At 46.9% G+C, this 12,881-nt stretch overlaps 5 protein-coding genes across 5 annotated transcripts; 1 reads left to right on the top strand and 4 right to left on the bottom strand.

The window, feature by feature from the left end:
• Positions 1–136: 136 nt before the first annotated feature.
• Positions 137–713, bottom strand: BJ212DRAFT_1444899 (RlpA-like double-psi beta-barrel-protein domain-containing protein-containing protein; the record flags this gene model as incomplete). Its single annotated transcript, XM_041338027.1, has 4 exons — positions 137–231; positions 285–372; positions 427–559; positions 631–713. 4 exons carry the CDS (start codon positions 711–713, stop codon positions 137–139), a joined length of 399 nt encoding a protein of 132 aa, XP_041196975.1.
• A 1,945-nt stretch (positions 714–2,658) lies between these two features.
• BJ212DRAFT_1263923 (uncharacterized protein) lies at positions 2,659–5,685 on the top strand (the record flags this gene model as incomplete). The annotated part of the gene is made up of 18 exons (XM_041330383.1): positions 2,659–2,715; positions 2,774–3,133; positions 3,184–3,251; positions 3,299–3,308; positions 3,361–3,423; positions 3,461–3,537; positions 3,584–3,666; positions 3,772–4,001; positions 4,058–4,160; positions 4,216–4,298; positions 4,350–4,443; positions 4,500–4,576; positions 4,634–4,714; positions 4,771–4,861; positions 4,915–5,058; positions 5,109–5,285; positions 5,347–5,469; positions 5,525–5,685. Coding segments are annotated over 18 exons (2,082 nt in total), but the record flags the coding sequence as incomplete, so codon positions are not given.
• Positions 5,686–6,058: 373 nt separating this feature from the next.
• On the bottom strand, positions 6,059–6,741 carry BJ212DRAFT_813835 (uncharacterized protein). Its single transcript, XM_041344124.1, has 5 exons — positions 6,704–6,741; positions 6,512–6,623; positions 6,417–6,447; positions 6,138–6,351; positions 6,059–6,090 (listed from the first exon to the last, which is right to left on the bottom strand). The coding sequence occupies exons 2-4, from the start codon at positions 6,522–6,524 to the stop codon at positions 6,165–6,167; spliced, it is 231 nt and encodes a 76-aa protein (XP_041196973.1). The 5' UTR covers positions 6,525–6,623; positions 6,704–6,741; the 3' UTR covers positions 6,059–6,090; positions 6,138–6,164.
• Positions 6,742–7,934: 1,193 nt separating this feature from the next.
• On the bottom strand, positions 7,935–9,287 carry BJ212DRAFT_1263737 (ribonuclease H-like domain-containing protein; the record flags this gene model as incomplete). Its single annotated transcript, XM_041330369.1, has 5 exons — positions 7,935–8,351; positions 8,407–8,584; positions 8,732–8,893; positions 8,949–9,142; positions 9,195–9,287. The coding sequence occupies 5 exons, from the start codon at positions 9,285–9,287 to the stop codon at positions 7,935–7,937; spliced, it is 1,044 nt and encodes a 347-aa protein (XP_041196972.1).
• Positions 9,288–9,531: 244 nt separating this feature from the next.
• Positions 9,532–12,714, bottom strand: BJ212DRAFT_1476984 (fungal-specific transcription factor domain-containing protein; the record flags this gene model as incomplete). Its single annotated transcript, XM_041339468.1, has 15 exons — positions 9,532–10,053; positions 10,104–10,235; positions 10,293–10,498; positions 10,555–10,776; positions 10,827–10,932; positions 10,993–11,084; positions 11,149–11,158; positions 11,214–11,312; positions 11,362–11,608; positions 11,654–11,847; positions 11,899–12,202; positions 12,251–12,278; positions 12,332–12,395; positions 12,449–12,461; positions 12,515–12,714. The coding sequence occupies 15 exons, from the start codon at positions 12,712–12,714 to the stop codon at positions 9,532–9,534; spliced, it is 2,439 nt and encodes an 812-aa protein (XP_041196971.1).
• Positions 12,715–12,881: the final 167 nt, after the last annotated feature.

Below are 12,881 nucleotides of genomic sequence, written 5' to 3'. Positions count from 1 at the left end.
ATGATACAAACAAATCCTGATCCCCTTCCTGACGAAGAGCATATGTCGTCTATAATAATAATTTAAAGAATCGTGATGGAAACCGTAAGGAAATCGTGTGCCCGAAGTAAGATCTGAAATACAGGACGGCGCGCAGTTAAGGCGACCAGTCCTTGTTCATAAAGTGCCATGAAATTGGGATTTCACCGGTGTCAAGCGTGCTTAGTTCTTCAAATAGGCCAGGAGACATGTCTGCGAAACGGATTTAACAGGTACACAATGTAATCCCTGAAATAACAGCATACCTAAGCTACCTGAGCCACAAGACTCGCATTCGTCACGCGTCTTCCCGTACGCGGTCTGTCCGTTGTCAGTATTGGTGATGTGAATCCACTACGAGCGATAAGCATCCAATGTCCGCATTGCGGGAATGGGAGATGGGCCTACCTGATTACAGTTTCCTCCACTGCCATATATCTCGGCGGAAATAGCGACAATAGGATCATCATCTGAATCCGTGTATCCGCAGGCTCCTGTACCAGTTTCAAACCAGGTACCCTTTGTTAAAGCAATTAGCAATCTAGGAAGCAGCAATCAACTGTCTTTCATCAATTCACCTCGCCTGTGTGTGTGGTGCGCTTTTCAAGTGACATTCCATTGAGCCGTAATGGCGCAGCTAGAACAGTGAAGAAAAACGTGCATAGCGTGATCAAGATAGTCGTTAGTCTATACATATTGCAGCCAGTGAGCAGACAAGATGTCGAGTGCGTGAAGGGGGCGTTAGGGGATGGAGCTCTACTCGCACTTACTTTAATCTACAATCTATAGGCCCTTATATACCTGGAGACAGGCTTTTACCTCACATCAGATATGCTCTTCAGGAAAATTGATTGCTGTGCCAGTTATAGATTATCCCGCACTGGAGTCGCGTTGCCTAGGGAAGAAATGAGGGTACGCGGATACGTACTTCAAAAAACAACGTACATCGGAAGTCTTGAGGGCTGATTATTGTTTCCGAGTCGAGGGCAAACGAAAATCACGGCAGGCTCGAGCACAGGAACGCTTGGGAGATCACACACAACAGAAGCAATGCCGTCCGGCTAAGGTGTACACCCATCTCATCTTGGATAATGTTATGAGGACCGTTACTTACTATAATATAGCCTCGTGTACCGAATCGCCAAAATTTTAAGAAAGATTTGACTTGAATGTTGCTCAAAGAAGTCATTTTGTGTCCCACGCACCTAGTTCCACTCCGGCCATCTTGTCTCCGCAAATTGGGTCAACTTCCCCGCACCTCGTGTTATTTCTTGTCCACTTCGTTTCTCAGCACTAGCAATATGTCAGTCCGACTCTGTCGTGCTCTCGGCTTCCGACATACCGAGCTCTCACCGCGGGGATTGCTCTCCAATAAGCGATGCGGGCACAACTCCTCGGTGCCGTCTGTCCGTTCGTCTTCTTCACGATTACTTCATAGTAGTAAACTGTCAGGCTCCACTGCTCCAGGAGCCCCTCACACTGAAATACCGATTCCTGTACCAGATCGTACGTGCGGGCTAGCAAATACTGATACCTAATAGCCGCAACCTGGTTCAGCATTAATGGATAGAGTTTCATAGGTCCTGGTACCAACATTTTCTCGCTTCTTGAAACCCTCTCTATCGACGCTCATGAAATACGGACGCACCCGCGGCGTTACTGCTTGACATGCTGCGCACAGCCCGCAACTGGGGCGTGGACCTTTATGCGTTACGGCTGGGCGACGGCTAGAGCACCCATGTGTGCTTCGCGGACAAGAGCGGAAACTGCTACTGCTAGCAGAATCATTAACGAGCCTAAATTGCTTCTCAGACATGTCCTTGGCATATCAGTTTCTGACCAGAAATTCGTAGCTCGGAATGTTTCTCGTAATGGCATCGACGTAAAGACTACGTTCCCTTACCAGCGTGCTACAACATATTTGGTGTACATGAAACATTGCAACCCTTCAAGCTTCAACCTCAAACCTTGCAGTTCGCTCGTCGTGGCACGTGAAGACCACGTTCCCTTACCAGCATGCTACAGCATATCTAGAACACATGACACTGCAACCCTTCAAACTTCACTTGAAGCACAGTTTGTTGTTTTTTGATGGCCGATCATATTTATGTGTTTTTTTGCCATTTGATTATCATCTAAATTAATCACCGCCCCACGTTTCACTGGACTTGAAACTGATGGCATGCCGCATGCTGGTGGTGAACCGGCAGGTAGAGTCGCTTGTCTGCATCGTGTCTCGATTAAATGCAGTTCTCGACTTACAATTGTCCCTGTCATGGCTTTATTTCCACGTGCGAGTTTAGTGCAACGGTGATGTTTTTCTGACACGACGCACTGCGATAACTTAGATAATAATTATCTATGTCCGAGTCACCTTTTCTGGCAAGATGAGACTCGGCCGGGTGGTAATCAACGTCAACTTCAAGCACGTTCCGTTTCGCAATCGCTACGTTTGCTCTTCACCTAGCCATTCAAGTACTCAAGCTCAAGGCGTGCTAAATTCTAATCGCAAACTCAACAAACATATGCTTTGAAAGAAAATGCAGAGACAAACCAACAGCTATGGTCAACTATTGCCTGTAACCTACTGAATCCGCAGTCAATCATGGCATTCATTGCTGACGTTCATTTCACGATTAGGACCAGGTAGATTGCATCTCCAGTCTTTTTGATGCTCATCTTGATCTATTAGCCGATGTGCGTCTTCGAAATTCGAAATTTTGATCAGCTGAACCTACCTGCTTGACTTATACAGGTCCGCGAACTGTACCGCGATAGAGCAGTGTTAGAACGTGAGTATGCAGTAAAGTTGAAGCAGTTAGCGAAGAAAGCAAGCGAAAAGAAGAACAAAAATGGACTATCACTAGTCGTCGGAGACAATCCCACAAAGGCCTGCACGGAAAGTATGAATCAACAGAAGCACGTCCTTTCTTCCCAATTTTGGCCGGGTACTCATATTTTCGATGGTAGCACCCTGAATCATGCATATTCTGAGATCTTATCATCGATGTCAACTTCTGCTCAGGACCACATCAACCTAGCGGAGGCATTGTCATCCCAGATTACGGAATCTCTGAAGGCTGTTGAGCGCCGCAATGATGATTACAAGAAAAAGGTTCCATTGTTGTGGAAAATCATACCTATGCATACTGACGATATATGTAGCAAATGCAGTTCTATCACACGATTCTAGCTGGACGCGATAAGATCTATGCTGAACGCATCAAGGCAAGGTCTTAAGCTGGTCTCATACTGCATGTTTAACCATCATGATACAGAGCAAGCAAAAAGTGAGATCCTGGATGCCATAACGCAGCTATTCTAACCACCGCGTTCATCAAGTATGACGCCGACTGCGCCGAAGTTGAAGTTCAACGTCAAAAGCAGGTAAGGAAGCTCAGGCTCGTCAAGAATATTCTCACAGTCATGAATCCTTATCAAGTCTGTTCACGATCGACACGCGGAGCGCTCAGCAAGACAATATGATCTGCAGAGGCTTGACATGCTCAATAGCAAGAAGTACGTGCCAAAAAGAAAACGTAGAATGTTATCCAATTCCCGGCAGTGTCTATATTATTTCAACTGCAACCGCCAACAGCGTGAAAACGAAGTTTTACACCGAGGACCTGCCAAGTCTTGAAGATGTAAGTTATATTACATCATCCTATTCGGCACATACTGATGAACCTTATGTCATATCCAGTCTTTCCGTGAGCGGCTACCACTGCACATGATTCGGCTAACTGTTTGCAGAGGAATTACAGACTCGCCTAGTGATGGATTTCGTTGGTGTTGTGACAGAGGCCCAGAATATCCAATTATCACACCAAGATATCTTGAAGGATCGTCTTGCAACTGTTAGCGCCGCCTTGATTGAAGTCCAGCCCGATAAGGACCAAGCGCTATTCGTAGAATCTAACATCCGTCCGTTCAGCCTACCTGATGACTGGGTATTTGAACCATGTTCGAATTACTACGATACGGTGGGCCTGACTGACTTGAGCTACGTGCACTCTGTTAAGGAGCGTGTAAATTGCAGGGAGATGTTTGCATTGATCCAGCCCCCAAGGTGTTCTTACAAAATAAACTCGCGCGCTCGCGAGCTAAATTGAGAGAACTGAACCCTGCGCTTGGAAAAAAACGTGAGTGCAATGTTGCCCCATGGAGTGTTGGTCGCACTCAGCATCTTGAGTACAGGGGCCGACGCCGAGAAATATCGTGTCATGTTTACAGCTTGCGCCACCGATAACACATCTGGAGACACGGGTGACGCCATGAACGTGCGTAGTTATTGTGCGTGGAGCGTGGGTTCCTTACTAACTCTTATGCAGAGCTACCTTGATGCTGCCCACGAGATCACTGCCCTCTCGACCTCAGCATGTGTCCTGAACTCGGATATCAACACCATCGCGGATGTCCTTGGAGGTAAGTAGCACGTTAGATGAGCATGGTGCATATATCAGTTAATACTAATACGTAAGGCGACGAGGGAGGTTCGAGCCCGCACGTTTTCAAGAGCTCAGCCTTTTCGATACCCACAACATGCGGATATTGTAAGGTATGATCAATAAGCTGGTGGGTGCATGCCTATGCTATTTAACCAATAACCGCCTAGGTATCGATCTGGGGTCTAAGTAAGCAGGGAAAGACTTGTAAAAGTTGTGGCTTATCAGTGCACTCTAAATGCGAGTTAAATGTGATTCCATTCTCCCATTTGAACCATGCAAGGACGCCGTTGATGGGCATTGTTAGGTGCCTGCGGAGTGCAGTAATGTTCACGGCGATTACAAAGCCTCGGAAATCCTGCAGTCTCCTTCTGCCGTGTCTATATCGGAGAGTAGATGTAAGTGAATGATAAGCTCTATAACGGGACTCACAGAATATCCGCAGCATCAGTCTCCACCAGCTTCAGAGAAACTCCAAAGCCATCATCTTCTCCTGTGCCACACAATACATCACCGCATGTGGAAGAAGTGAATCGATTGGCTCGTGCTATCTTCGACTTCGCGGCGTCCTCGTCCTTCGAATTGAATGTGACAGGTCTGTATGGCGACATGTCTCCGTATTGCACGTGCTGATATAGTTCCAAGAGGGTACTGTTGTGCGCGTGCTAGAGGAAGACGATGGTTCCGGATGGGTAAAGGTGGCTGACTCCGAAGGTGAGAAAGGGCTGGTCCCTGCGACCTATTTGGAAGATGCAGGCGGACGGCCATTGGAAAAATCTGAACCCCCTCAACAAATTTCTCAGCAAGGGTCAGGCATATACGGTACGAGTACCGCCTATTTTCTGGTACGATCAGTTATTTCTTACTGTTACCCGATAAACAGTACGGGCTCTCTACGGCTATCAAGCTCAAGAACCGGAAGAGCTAACGATACATGAGGGAGACTTTGTTGAGCTGTCCTCTGGAACAAATGGAGGTCAAAATTATGCGGACGGTTGGTGGGAAGGTATCCAGGTGGTCTGACCTTCATTTCAACGCCGCCTGACTGATTATAATTTTAGGGCTTTCCACAGACGGGAAGAAGGGGATATTTCCCAGTAATTATGTACGTGGGCCTGGTTGTCAAATCCAAGAACATAAAGTTGCTGAACATGTGCCAGGTGGATTTGGCTTGATTATTTCACAACGGTTCTATCGCTGCCGTCAGTTGACAATACATTAATCACAAATTCAAACACCCTGGGTACATACATGCCATATGATAACCACCAATTTCTATCTCCGTATTTCAGAACCAGTTGCACTACCTCGTTCATTTAAGGCATTATTTTTCGTTGCGATATTGTATCTCTCCATTCTAGTGGAGGAAGGTTCGCGCCTGATCGCAACCGCCCGCTCCGAGTCCATTCTTGTTCCTAGTTTACCAGGAAGCAGACCAGCATTAGATCGATCGAGGAGTTTAAAAGTGTCCACTGCAGGCCCTGGGCGGTTTCTGGAAAAGCAGTTATTCACCTCCAACGATTTGGGTTCACCGTAATAGAACAAGTCTGGCAAGTCAGCATCGTAGGATTGGTGTGGTAGAGTAAGATTTGGGTGGGTCGGCCATAGCCGAGTGCCGTTAAGGACCCTATTGTACGTCACCAGCGAACATGAAGTTGTGACAATTATACATACAAATTTAGCTGTGGTTTACAGTCCTCATCACAATTTACAACGGATACAGCCAGCTGTGATCTCGGCTAGCACCATCGTAGGTAGACGGTGTCTTGACGAATTTGTCATTTGACAGTAGTCCGCCACAGTATGACCAGGCCTGCACGCTGCTGGAAGTGTGCAATCAAAAAAACTTTTAGATCTTCTCAGGGGGGCAACTTGAACCCTCTTAAGCCTAGTGCAGAAGGATTATGAATATCTTCTGTTAATAGACAAGCATTGGATCTAAAAAAGAATTACCTGCGGCCGACCGTGCCATCAGAGGATAAGGCTAAACAAACGATAGTTACCAAAGCCCTGGCATCAGGAGCAAGCTATTGATTTCGCTGACTGACCGGATATTAACATATCTGGACAAGCCCCCCGTGTATAAGGTTATGTCCGACACAGGGTCTTCGACCCCGAAGGATAATAAATTGGATTTTTCTAAAATAAAAAAAAACATATCTAGACAGATGCAATCAGGGGTTCAAGTGCATATATCAGATTGAAGATGTTGAAATCAGCAAGTACCTGAAATACGCCACCTTGTTCCTGCTTGCCTTTGAAGGCCTGTCTTCTAGAAGAGCTGTCAACTCTGCATCTTTGGCAGTGTGTCGCTTTCCTCAGCACTGATAAATTGGCTCGGAGACTAATGTTGGAGCTTCAAATAAGTATCGATAGTGATTGCGGAGAACTGTCTCTGCACGGATGTGTCAAATAAATGGGATTCCGAAGTCGGAAGACGTACATTTCACGCATAGAAGGATCATGTGTTTTGCAAAGAAAACAAGGGCACCAATACGGTGTATATTCCTAAGTCGGGATGCGAGTTGGCTCCGCGGTGAGATGCGGATGTTCTCCGCAGGCTCATGTGCAATATACCTCGATGGCGATCTGTGGTTCTTACAATTCAGATTTGAACGTTCCATAACTATTTCTACTTGGGCACACGGAAGCTGCAGTGACTTATCTGATCGAAGTGCGTCAAAAATTAGCGGATACACGGGAGACCTGTGCCACTCGGACTTGTATAAGAGCTCACCCGTTGTCGCTGACCACCTACAACACCCCCAATCACTGGACATCTCCACTACAGACCTGAATTCCGAGAAACTGTGAGCTCAAAGGCTGTTTCAATTATTCTTTCACCTGCATCGGCGTCGTGGCCCCACGCAACGAGTGCACTTGCTGACCCTCGTTTGATAATGACGAGGTTGGTTGTATACTCTTGCGATGGATGACTGCGACGTCGATCCACGGGAAGCGGATTGTTGTACAACCCCTTCAGCGAACCCCCACTCGTCTCATCGTGGACAAAGCATTGGCAGCATGACAAGTATGTCGCAGTGACGCCCATGCCGTCTAAGAAGCTCTAGCGAGGTCAATGGTACCGTTCACAACAGGGGGACCGCTATGCAGACAGTTTGGGGCATCAGAAATGTTGGCGTCTGCGCCCTATCGGGTAACATTCACTGGCGCGTAAATACAATCCATGCTCGCCACTCGTGCGAAATAGGGGTGGCGCAACAGATGATGGCACTATACTTGGTTGTGTCATTGTTATCATTGACTTGTTAAGATTGCGAGTAGCTCTTACTGTAGACCCGATGATAATTGTAAGTTCGAGCGGATGAGTAGAGTACTCACATGCCTGTTGATATGAAGCCCTGGCATACCGGATGAATGACAATTTATCCAAAAATTTGAATAGGAAGAAAATCAATGAAGGGAAATAATTACATAAACAGTCCTATGAAAAAAAAAACGAAATGCAAGCTATCTCCCCCCTACACCAATTGTCGTCCGTATGAATGGGCCATTCGCTCCCATAGGCCCATATGATGTGCCAGATGGTAGTGGCGCAGGCAGGGCCCCACCTAGTGCTGGAGTAGGTAAAGGCACTCCCATACCCATTATCACACCCTGATTCTGGGGGGCAGACAAGGCAGGAGTGTGGTTTTGTGAATCCCTTGGTATTCCCCTATCCTCTCGTTCAGCAATAGTAGCTCCACCTCGGCCGGTATCAGTGATACCGTTGGATACTGCAAAGGTCTGTCCCAGACCGTACAGCTTACAGTTATATTCGGCGTCGTCTATTTGATCATTGAAGTAGAGTTCTCGCATTTTGAAGAAGGTGGATGCAGTAAGAAGGGAATCTGATCCGGCCTGATGTGATGTTCCTATACGCATCACCTGTATGGATTGATAATCAACTGGTGATCAACTAATCACAAGAGAAATCACGCACACCAAGATCATCCGCAACTTCCTGAAGCCCTCCTTTGAGGGACTTGGAGGCACGCATCATGAACTTGATGTCATAGCAATAAGGGAACCAGGTGCGCAGCCATTCAAAGAATTGTTCTTCCGACGTCGGCAGGGACATCGCAGTCAAAAGCCTAACCAGGTAACCGAAGTCATAGCCACTGGAATATGGAGAGAGGGGATATGTAAGTGAGGTGAATGTAGAAGAGAGGTTTTGATAATAGAACCGAATGGCAGCACAAAGACAAAGATTCAACAGCACTTGATGCCTTTACTTGTCAAAGAAGAAGAAGAATCGTATGACTCACCTGTGAAATGATATCCACTTGGCCTCGGGCGCAAGGACTAGACCCGATGTGATCAAGAGCTCAGCAAAGTCATACGGCAATATTCCCATCTCCTCGTGACGCTGAAAATCGAGCCCTGACTTCTGTAATAGATCGATTGATTCTGGCGCATACATATCTTCACTAGGGTTTCATTCTTAACATGCGATGCCCGACAATGTTGGCTTCTAACACGCACCTTATGCTGAACTTGAAATTGAATTGCCAAGTTGTGACATCCTGGGGGAAATTACCCTCTTCATCCGCGAGTGTGATACCGGCTTGTATTAGCTTGAGCAAGTCGACATTACATCGCATTGTCTGGTAGTGATAGTCTGAAGATGTTTTGAAAGTGCCTATTGGACGTGCAACTACGCCCGGAAATTCTGTGTCCTACTTCATTGTGAGCATCCATCTGCAAGAAACATCAGACTACGCGCCGCACAATTGCAACGTAAGGGTATTGGTCGATCAGGTCTCGTATGTTCCGCATTTCTGCCTCAAGATTTGGCGCCCATACCTCCCGTATTCGGGACATATCTTAAGAGCTAAATTTTCCGGTATAGCAACGCGGTGGACAGCTTCAGGAAGGGATACAGTGAGGAGATCTAGCTATAGCACTCAGGCTGAGCAGTACGTGGTTTAAGCTAGTTCAAATGCAATATTACATAAGCACGTAGCCGTGATCCCAATCGTGGGAGTTTGTATTTTGAGAGTGGACTCATCATTCATCTACGTACGGATTAAGTACTTATTCAATTGAATTATTCGAATACAAAGCATCAAAACCATGACATATATGTGTTGTTCTGGTTCTCGACATTTGACGCCAGTGCACCAAAATCGAAGTTGAACGTGTGATTCCCTACCCTCTGAGCTGTATTGCCCGCAGGGGTCGAAGGGTCTGCGCTATGTCTCAAAGTCGCATCAACTAGATTCTCATTCAAACCTAAACCAAGTGAGAGCATGTCTGCGGACAGGTCAGGAGGACAGCCCAACTCTTCAGGTTGCTCTGCGTGATCCGTTTGTGAGCTTGTCACTGGCTTGAGCTGCCGAGGTAAGTAAGCAGGAAGTTCCTGAATGGTTGGTGGAGCGGTTGTCTCAATATCCTGCAGCGTTTTTTGTAGGAGCGAGTGTGCAGCATCAAAAGGACCCGCCCAATCCCCTGAAGTGCTGCACACAGCTGATCTGACCGGTGACTCTTGAGACGTCAGGTCGGTATCCATGGTCGAGCTATTTCTGGACGTTTTGAGCCACTGGGTGTACGTCCGACGTGACTTCTCTGCGATTTTAGTAAGTAGAGGCTATGTTCCAGTTTAGTAACAATCTCCGAAAAGTCATCTTCATCACTAACCAGCGCCTGAGCGACCTTTGAGCATTCCTCGGCCACGTTCGCGAAAATGTGGTAAATAGTGTCCAACTCCTTCAGCGCAAATGGCGCTAGACTTAAGAAAGGTGTCCTGGAAACGATCAATGACAATGCAACCTGGGTCAAAACACCTAGTCAAGATGTAACAGATTGGCAGCTTCAGGAGTCACTCACCGCGACAGAGAATGCATTAAACCAGATACACATGAACCGTTTACTCAGTTGTGGCTCACGATGCAGCAGGATCCCTAACGTAGCAACAAGGCGGGAGGCGCTAAGGTATGTTGCAAGAACTGATGGCGCGTATTTGTGTCGATACGTGAAAGCATCAAAGTCACTCAGTGCCTCAGTAAAAAAATTCCTATGAAGCTGCAGTAGGACTTATGGGTGTCCAGCTTCAGCGCGTAGGCACACATCCTTCGCGGTAAAAACCCACCAATTTCTCTCCCGCTAGCTACCAGTACTTGCTGCATAGTCAACTGTCGGATATCCGTGATGCACTCTGAGTTAAATATGTTGAGTGTGGGAGGGATGTGGAAGTCCCGGATTTTCTTGTCAACGTCCAGAATGCTAGAATATAGTTGTGGTTGCGCAGATATCGCGGTAACTAGGACCGGTGTGAGACAGTGCAGGAAGAACCCGTGCTTCCATTCATGATCTGTGGAATAATCAGTTCTGGTATGAAGGTAAATAAATAAATCAGCCAACATGACTGAGCATCCGGCATGATGTACATCCCCTCTGAAGCATAAGATGGTCGCCGACAATCGACATGTTGTAAGCAAAGAGATGGTGGCCGACCGAGAGATAAAGACTGGGTCTCGAGGTTCAGTATCCATGTCACATGTGGGATCAGTTGAAAATCAGAACTAACCAGGCGCGCATCTAAATTCAGAAGTTCCCAGAACAGCATTCGTCGCCGCTGAGACTCTTCGGGAATTACCTTCCATCTATTGCCGTCGCGGTCTATGAAAATGAATGAAAATCCATGTTGAGGGAATCTCAGGACGGTAATGGATGCCCGACGTACGGAGACCTAACTGGAGCAACAAATGTTTTAGGCGAGTGGAGAGTTACTGTTCCGGAAAGACCCACGCTTTGAGCAAGTTTCACGGCAAGTCCCATGATGCTCCATGCATACGATACAGCTTGACTCTTGTCTGAGAAAATCAAAAGGTACCAAATCATGTAAAACTACCTTCTCGTCAGCACAACCACATGTCGAATAATGTGACCAACACACCAAAGTCTGTAGAAGATCTAAACTAGGTTCATCCATTAGATTTGTCTCACATAAGGAGGCTCGTGCCAGGCGATGGAACACTTCAGCTCTCGGAGACTCATTTTGTTGGTTAAGATCAACAAGTAGCCCAATGGCCATCATGATGAACAGCAGAGAGAGGCGGCGGAAAGAAAGGCTTGACATTGACGTAGTGTATACGTGATGGACTAGATTCGGGAGCCAAGTTTCGCTTGGGTCGAGGTTGTACCTTGCTATAAACACATTGCCATCGGACAGTGACGAGAAAACTCACTGCCATAGAGCGTTCAATCGAGCTTGCGTGCAAAGGTACTCCGCCTCTTCCCGAGACGGCAACATCTCATGGATCCGTTGTCTCATAGGATTATTGGGCAACCAAGGATAAGGAAATGTTTGACTGAGTTTTTCGATTTCGGGAGACAGTCCGGGAACATCTGAAGTTAAAGCTTCTGCTGATGAATACCTTTCCTAGAAAGTTAATCAGCAACCACCTTGCAAACTGGGCACCAAGCAAATCACCTCCGATCGGCTATCCTGAACCTTGTCTGCGTCTCGTGTTGAAGATGAGGCGACAGGGATCTGGAGATTGCTTGCCTGATTTTCTTTGATTGTCCCGTCCATCTGGGTATGTCGTCCACTGGTCGCATGAGAGCTATAGAGCTCTAGTGAATTTTTAATACGTAAGGAATCTTGGTGCAAGAGGGGATGAGGGTCAGATGAACATTTGGCTTGCACGATCTCCAAGGCGTCTTCAAGCTGTCGTATACGATCGCTCATCTGAATAATTTTTGCATGAAGTTGCTCGGTATTGGCAAGAATGAACCTTGATCGATGATCAGTAGGAGGGTTTGCCAGGGACTCCGTTACTAACCTGCTGCCCTTTCCAGAGGTTAGAGCACCTGTATACAAAGCACGGTCAGATTAAACACTCAACCATGGTGATGCTAAATACCATCTGGACATATTTCAGCACAGCCTCGTTTTGAGCATGATTGACATGGAAAGATACGATCGCACTGGTGCATTTAGCTTCAGACCATGCAAATTCAGAGGGAAAAAATGGTCATACTTTCAGCTTTAATCTTCAGGATATGTTTATGGTCAAAGCTTTCAGGCCAGACGGATTGGAACGCACCTTCGACACTCTGCGCATGACAGAGGCTGCTTCTTGTTATGTGTTTTCCTGGGTGTCGGAGCAAATTCTTCAGGGGCCCCAGACACGGCCAAAGACGAATCAAATGCGTTGCGAGCCCGTTTGGACGCACGGGAGTCGGTGCTCACATCAGCAAGGCCCCTCGTGGGTGTCTGTCTATGCTCGCTACCGTCTGCGAGCATGTTATCACTGGTACTGGAGATCGACGTTTGTGTACGAGCTTGTGCGGCTTAAAAGAGACCCCGAGTTCAACGGACTCATTGTTTCAATGGATAGATATATGTAGCACCGTGACTGTAGGTTACGGCATCAATGAACCACGAGTCTCCTGACTTACTATCTTCATCTG

The sequence above is a fragment of the Suillus subaureus genome (genome assembly GCF_016647635.1).
Source record: "Suillus subaureus strain MN1 chromosome Unknown BJ212scaffold_5, whole genome shotgun sequence".
Taxonomy (NCBI): domain Eukaryota; kingdom Fungi; phylum Basidiomycota; class Agaricomycetes; order Boletales; family Suillaceae; genus Suillus; species Suillus subaureus.
This window is presented reverse-complemented; position numbering and strand designations above follow the sequence as displayed.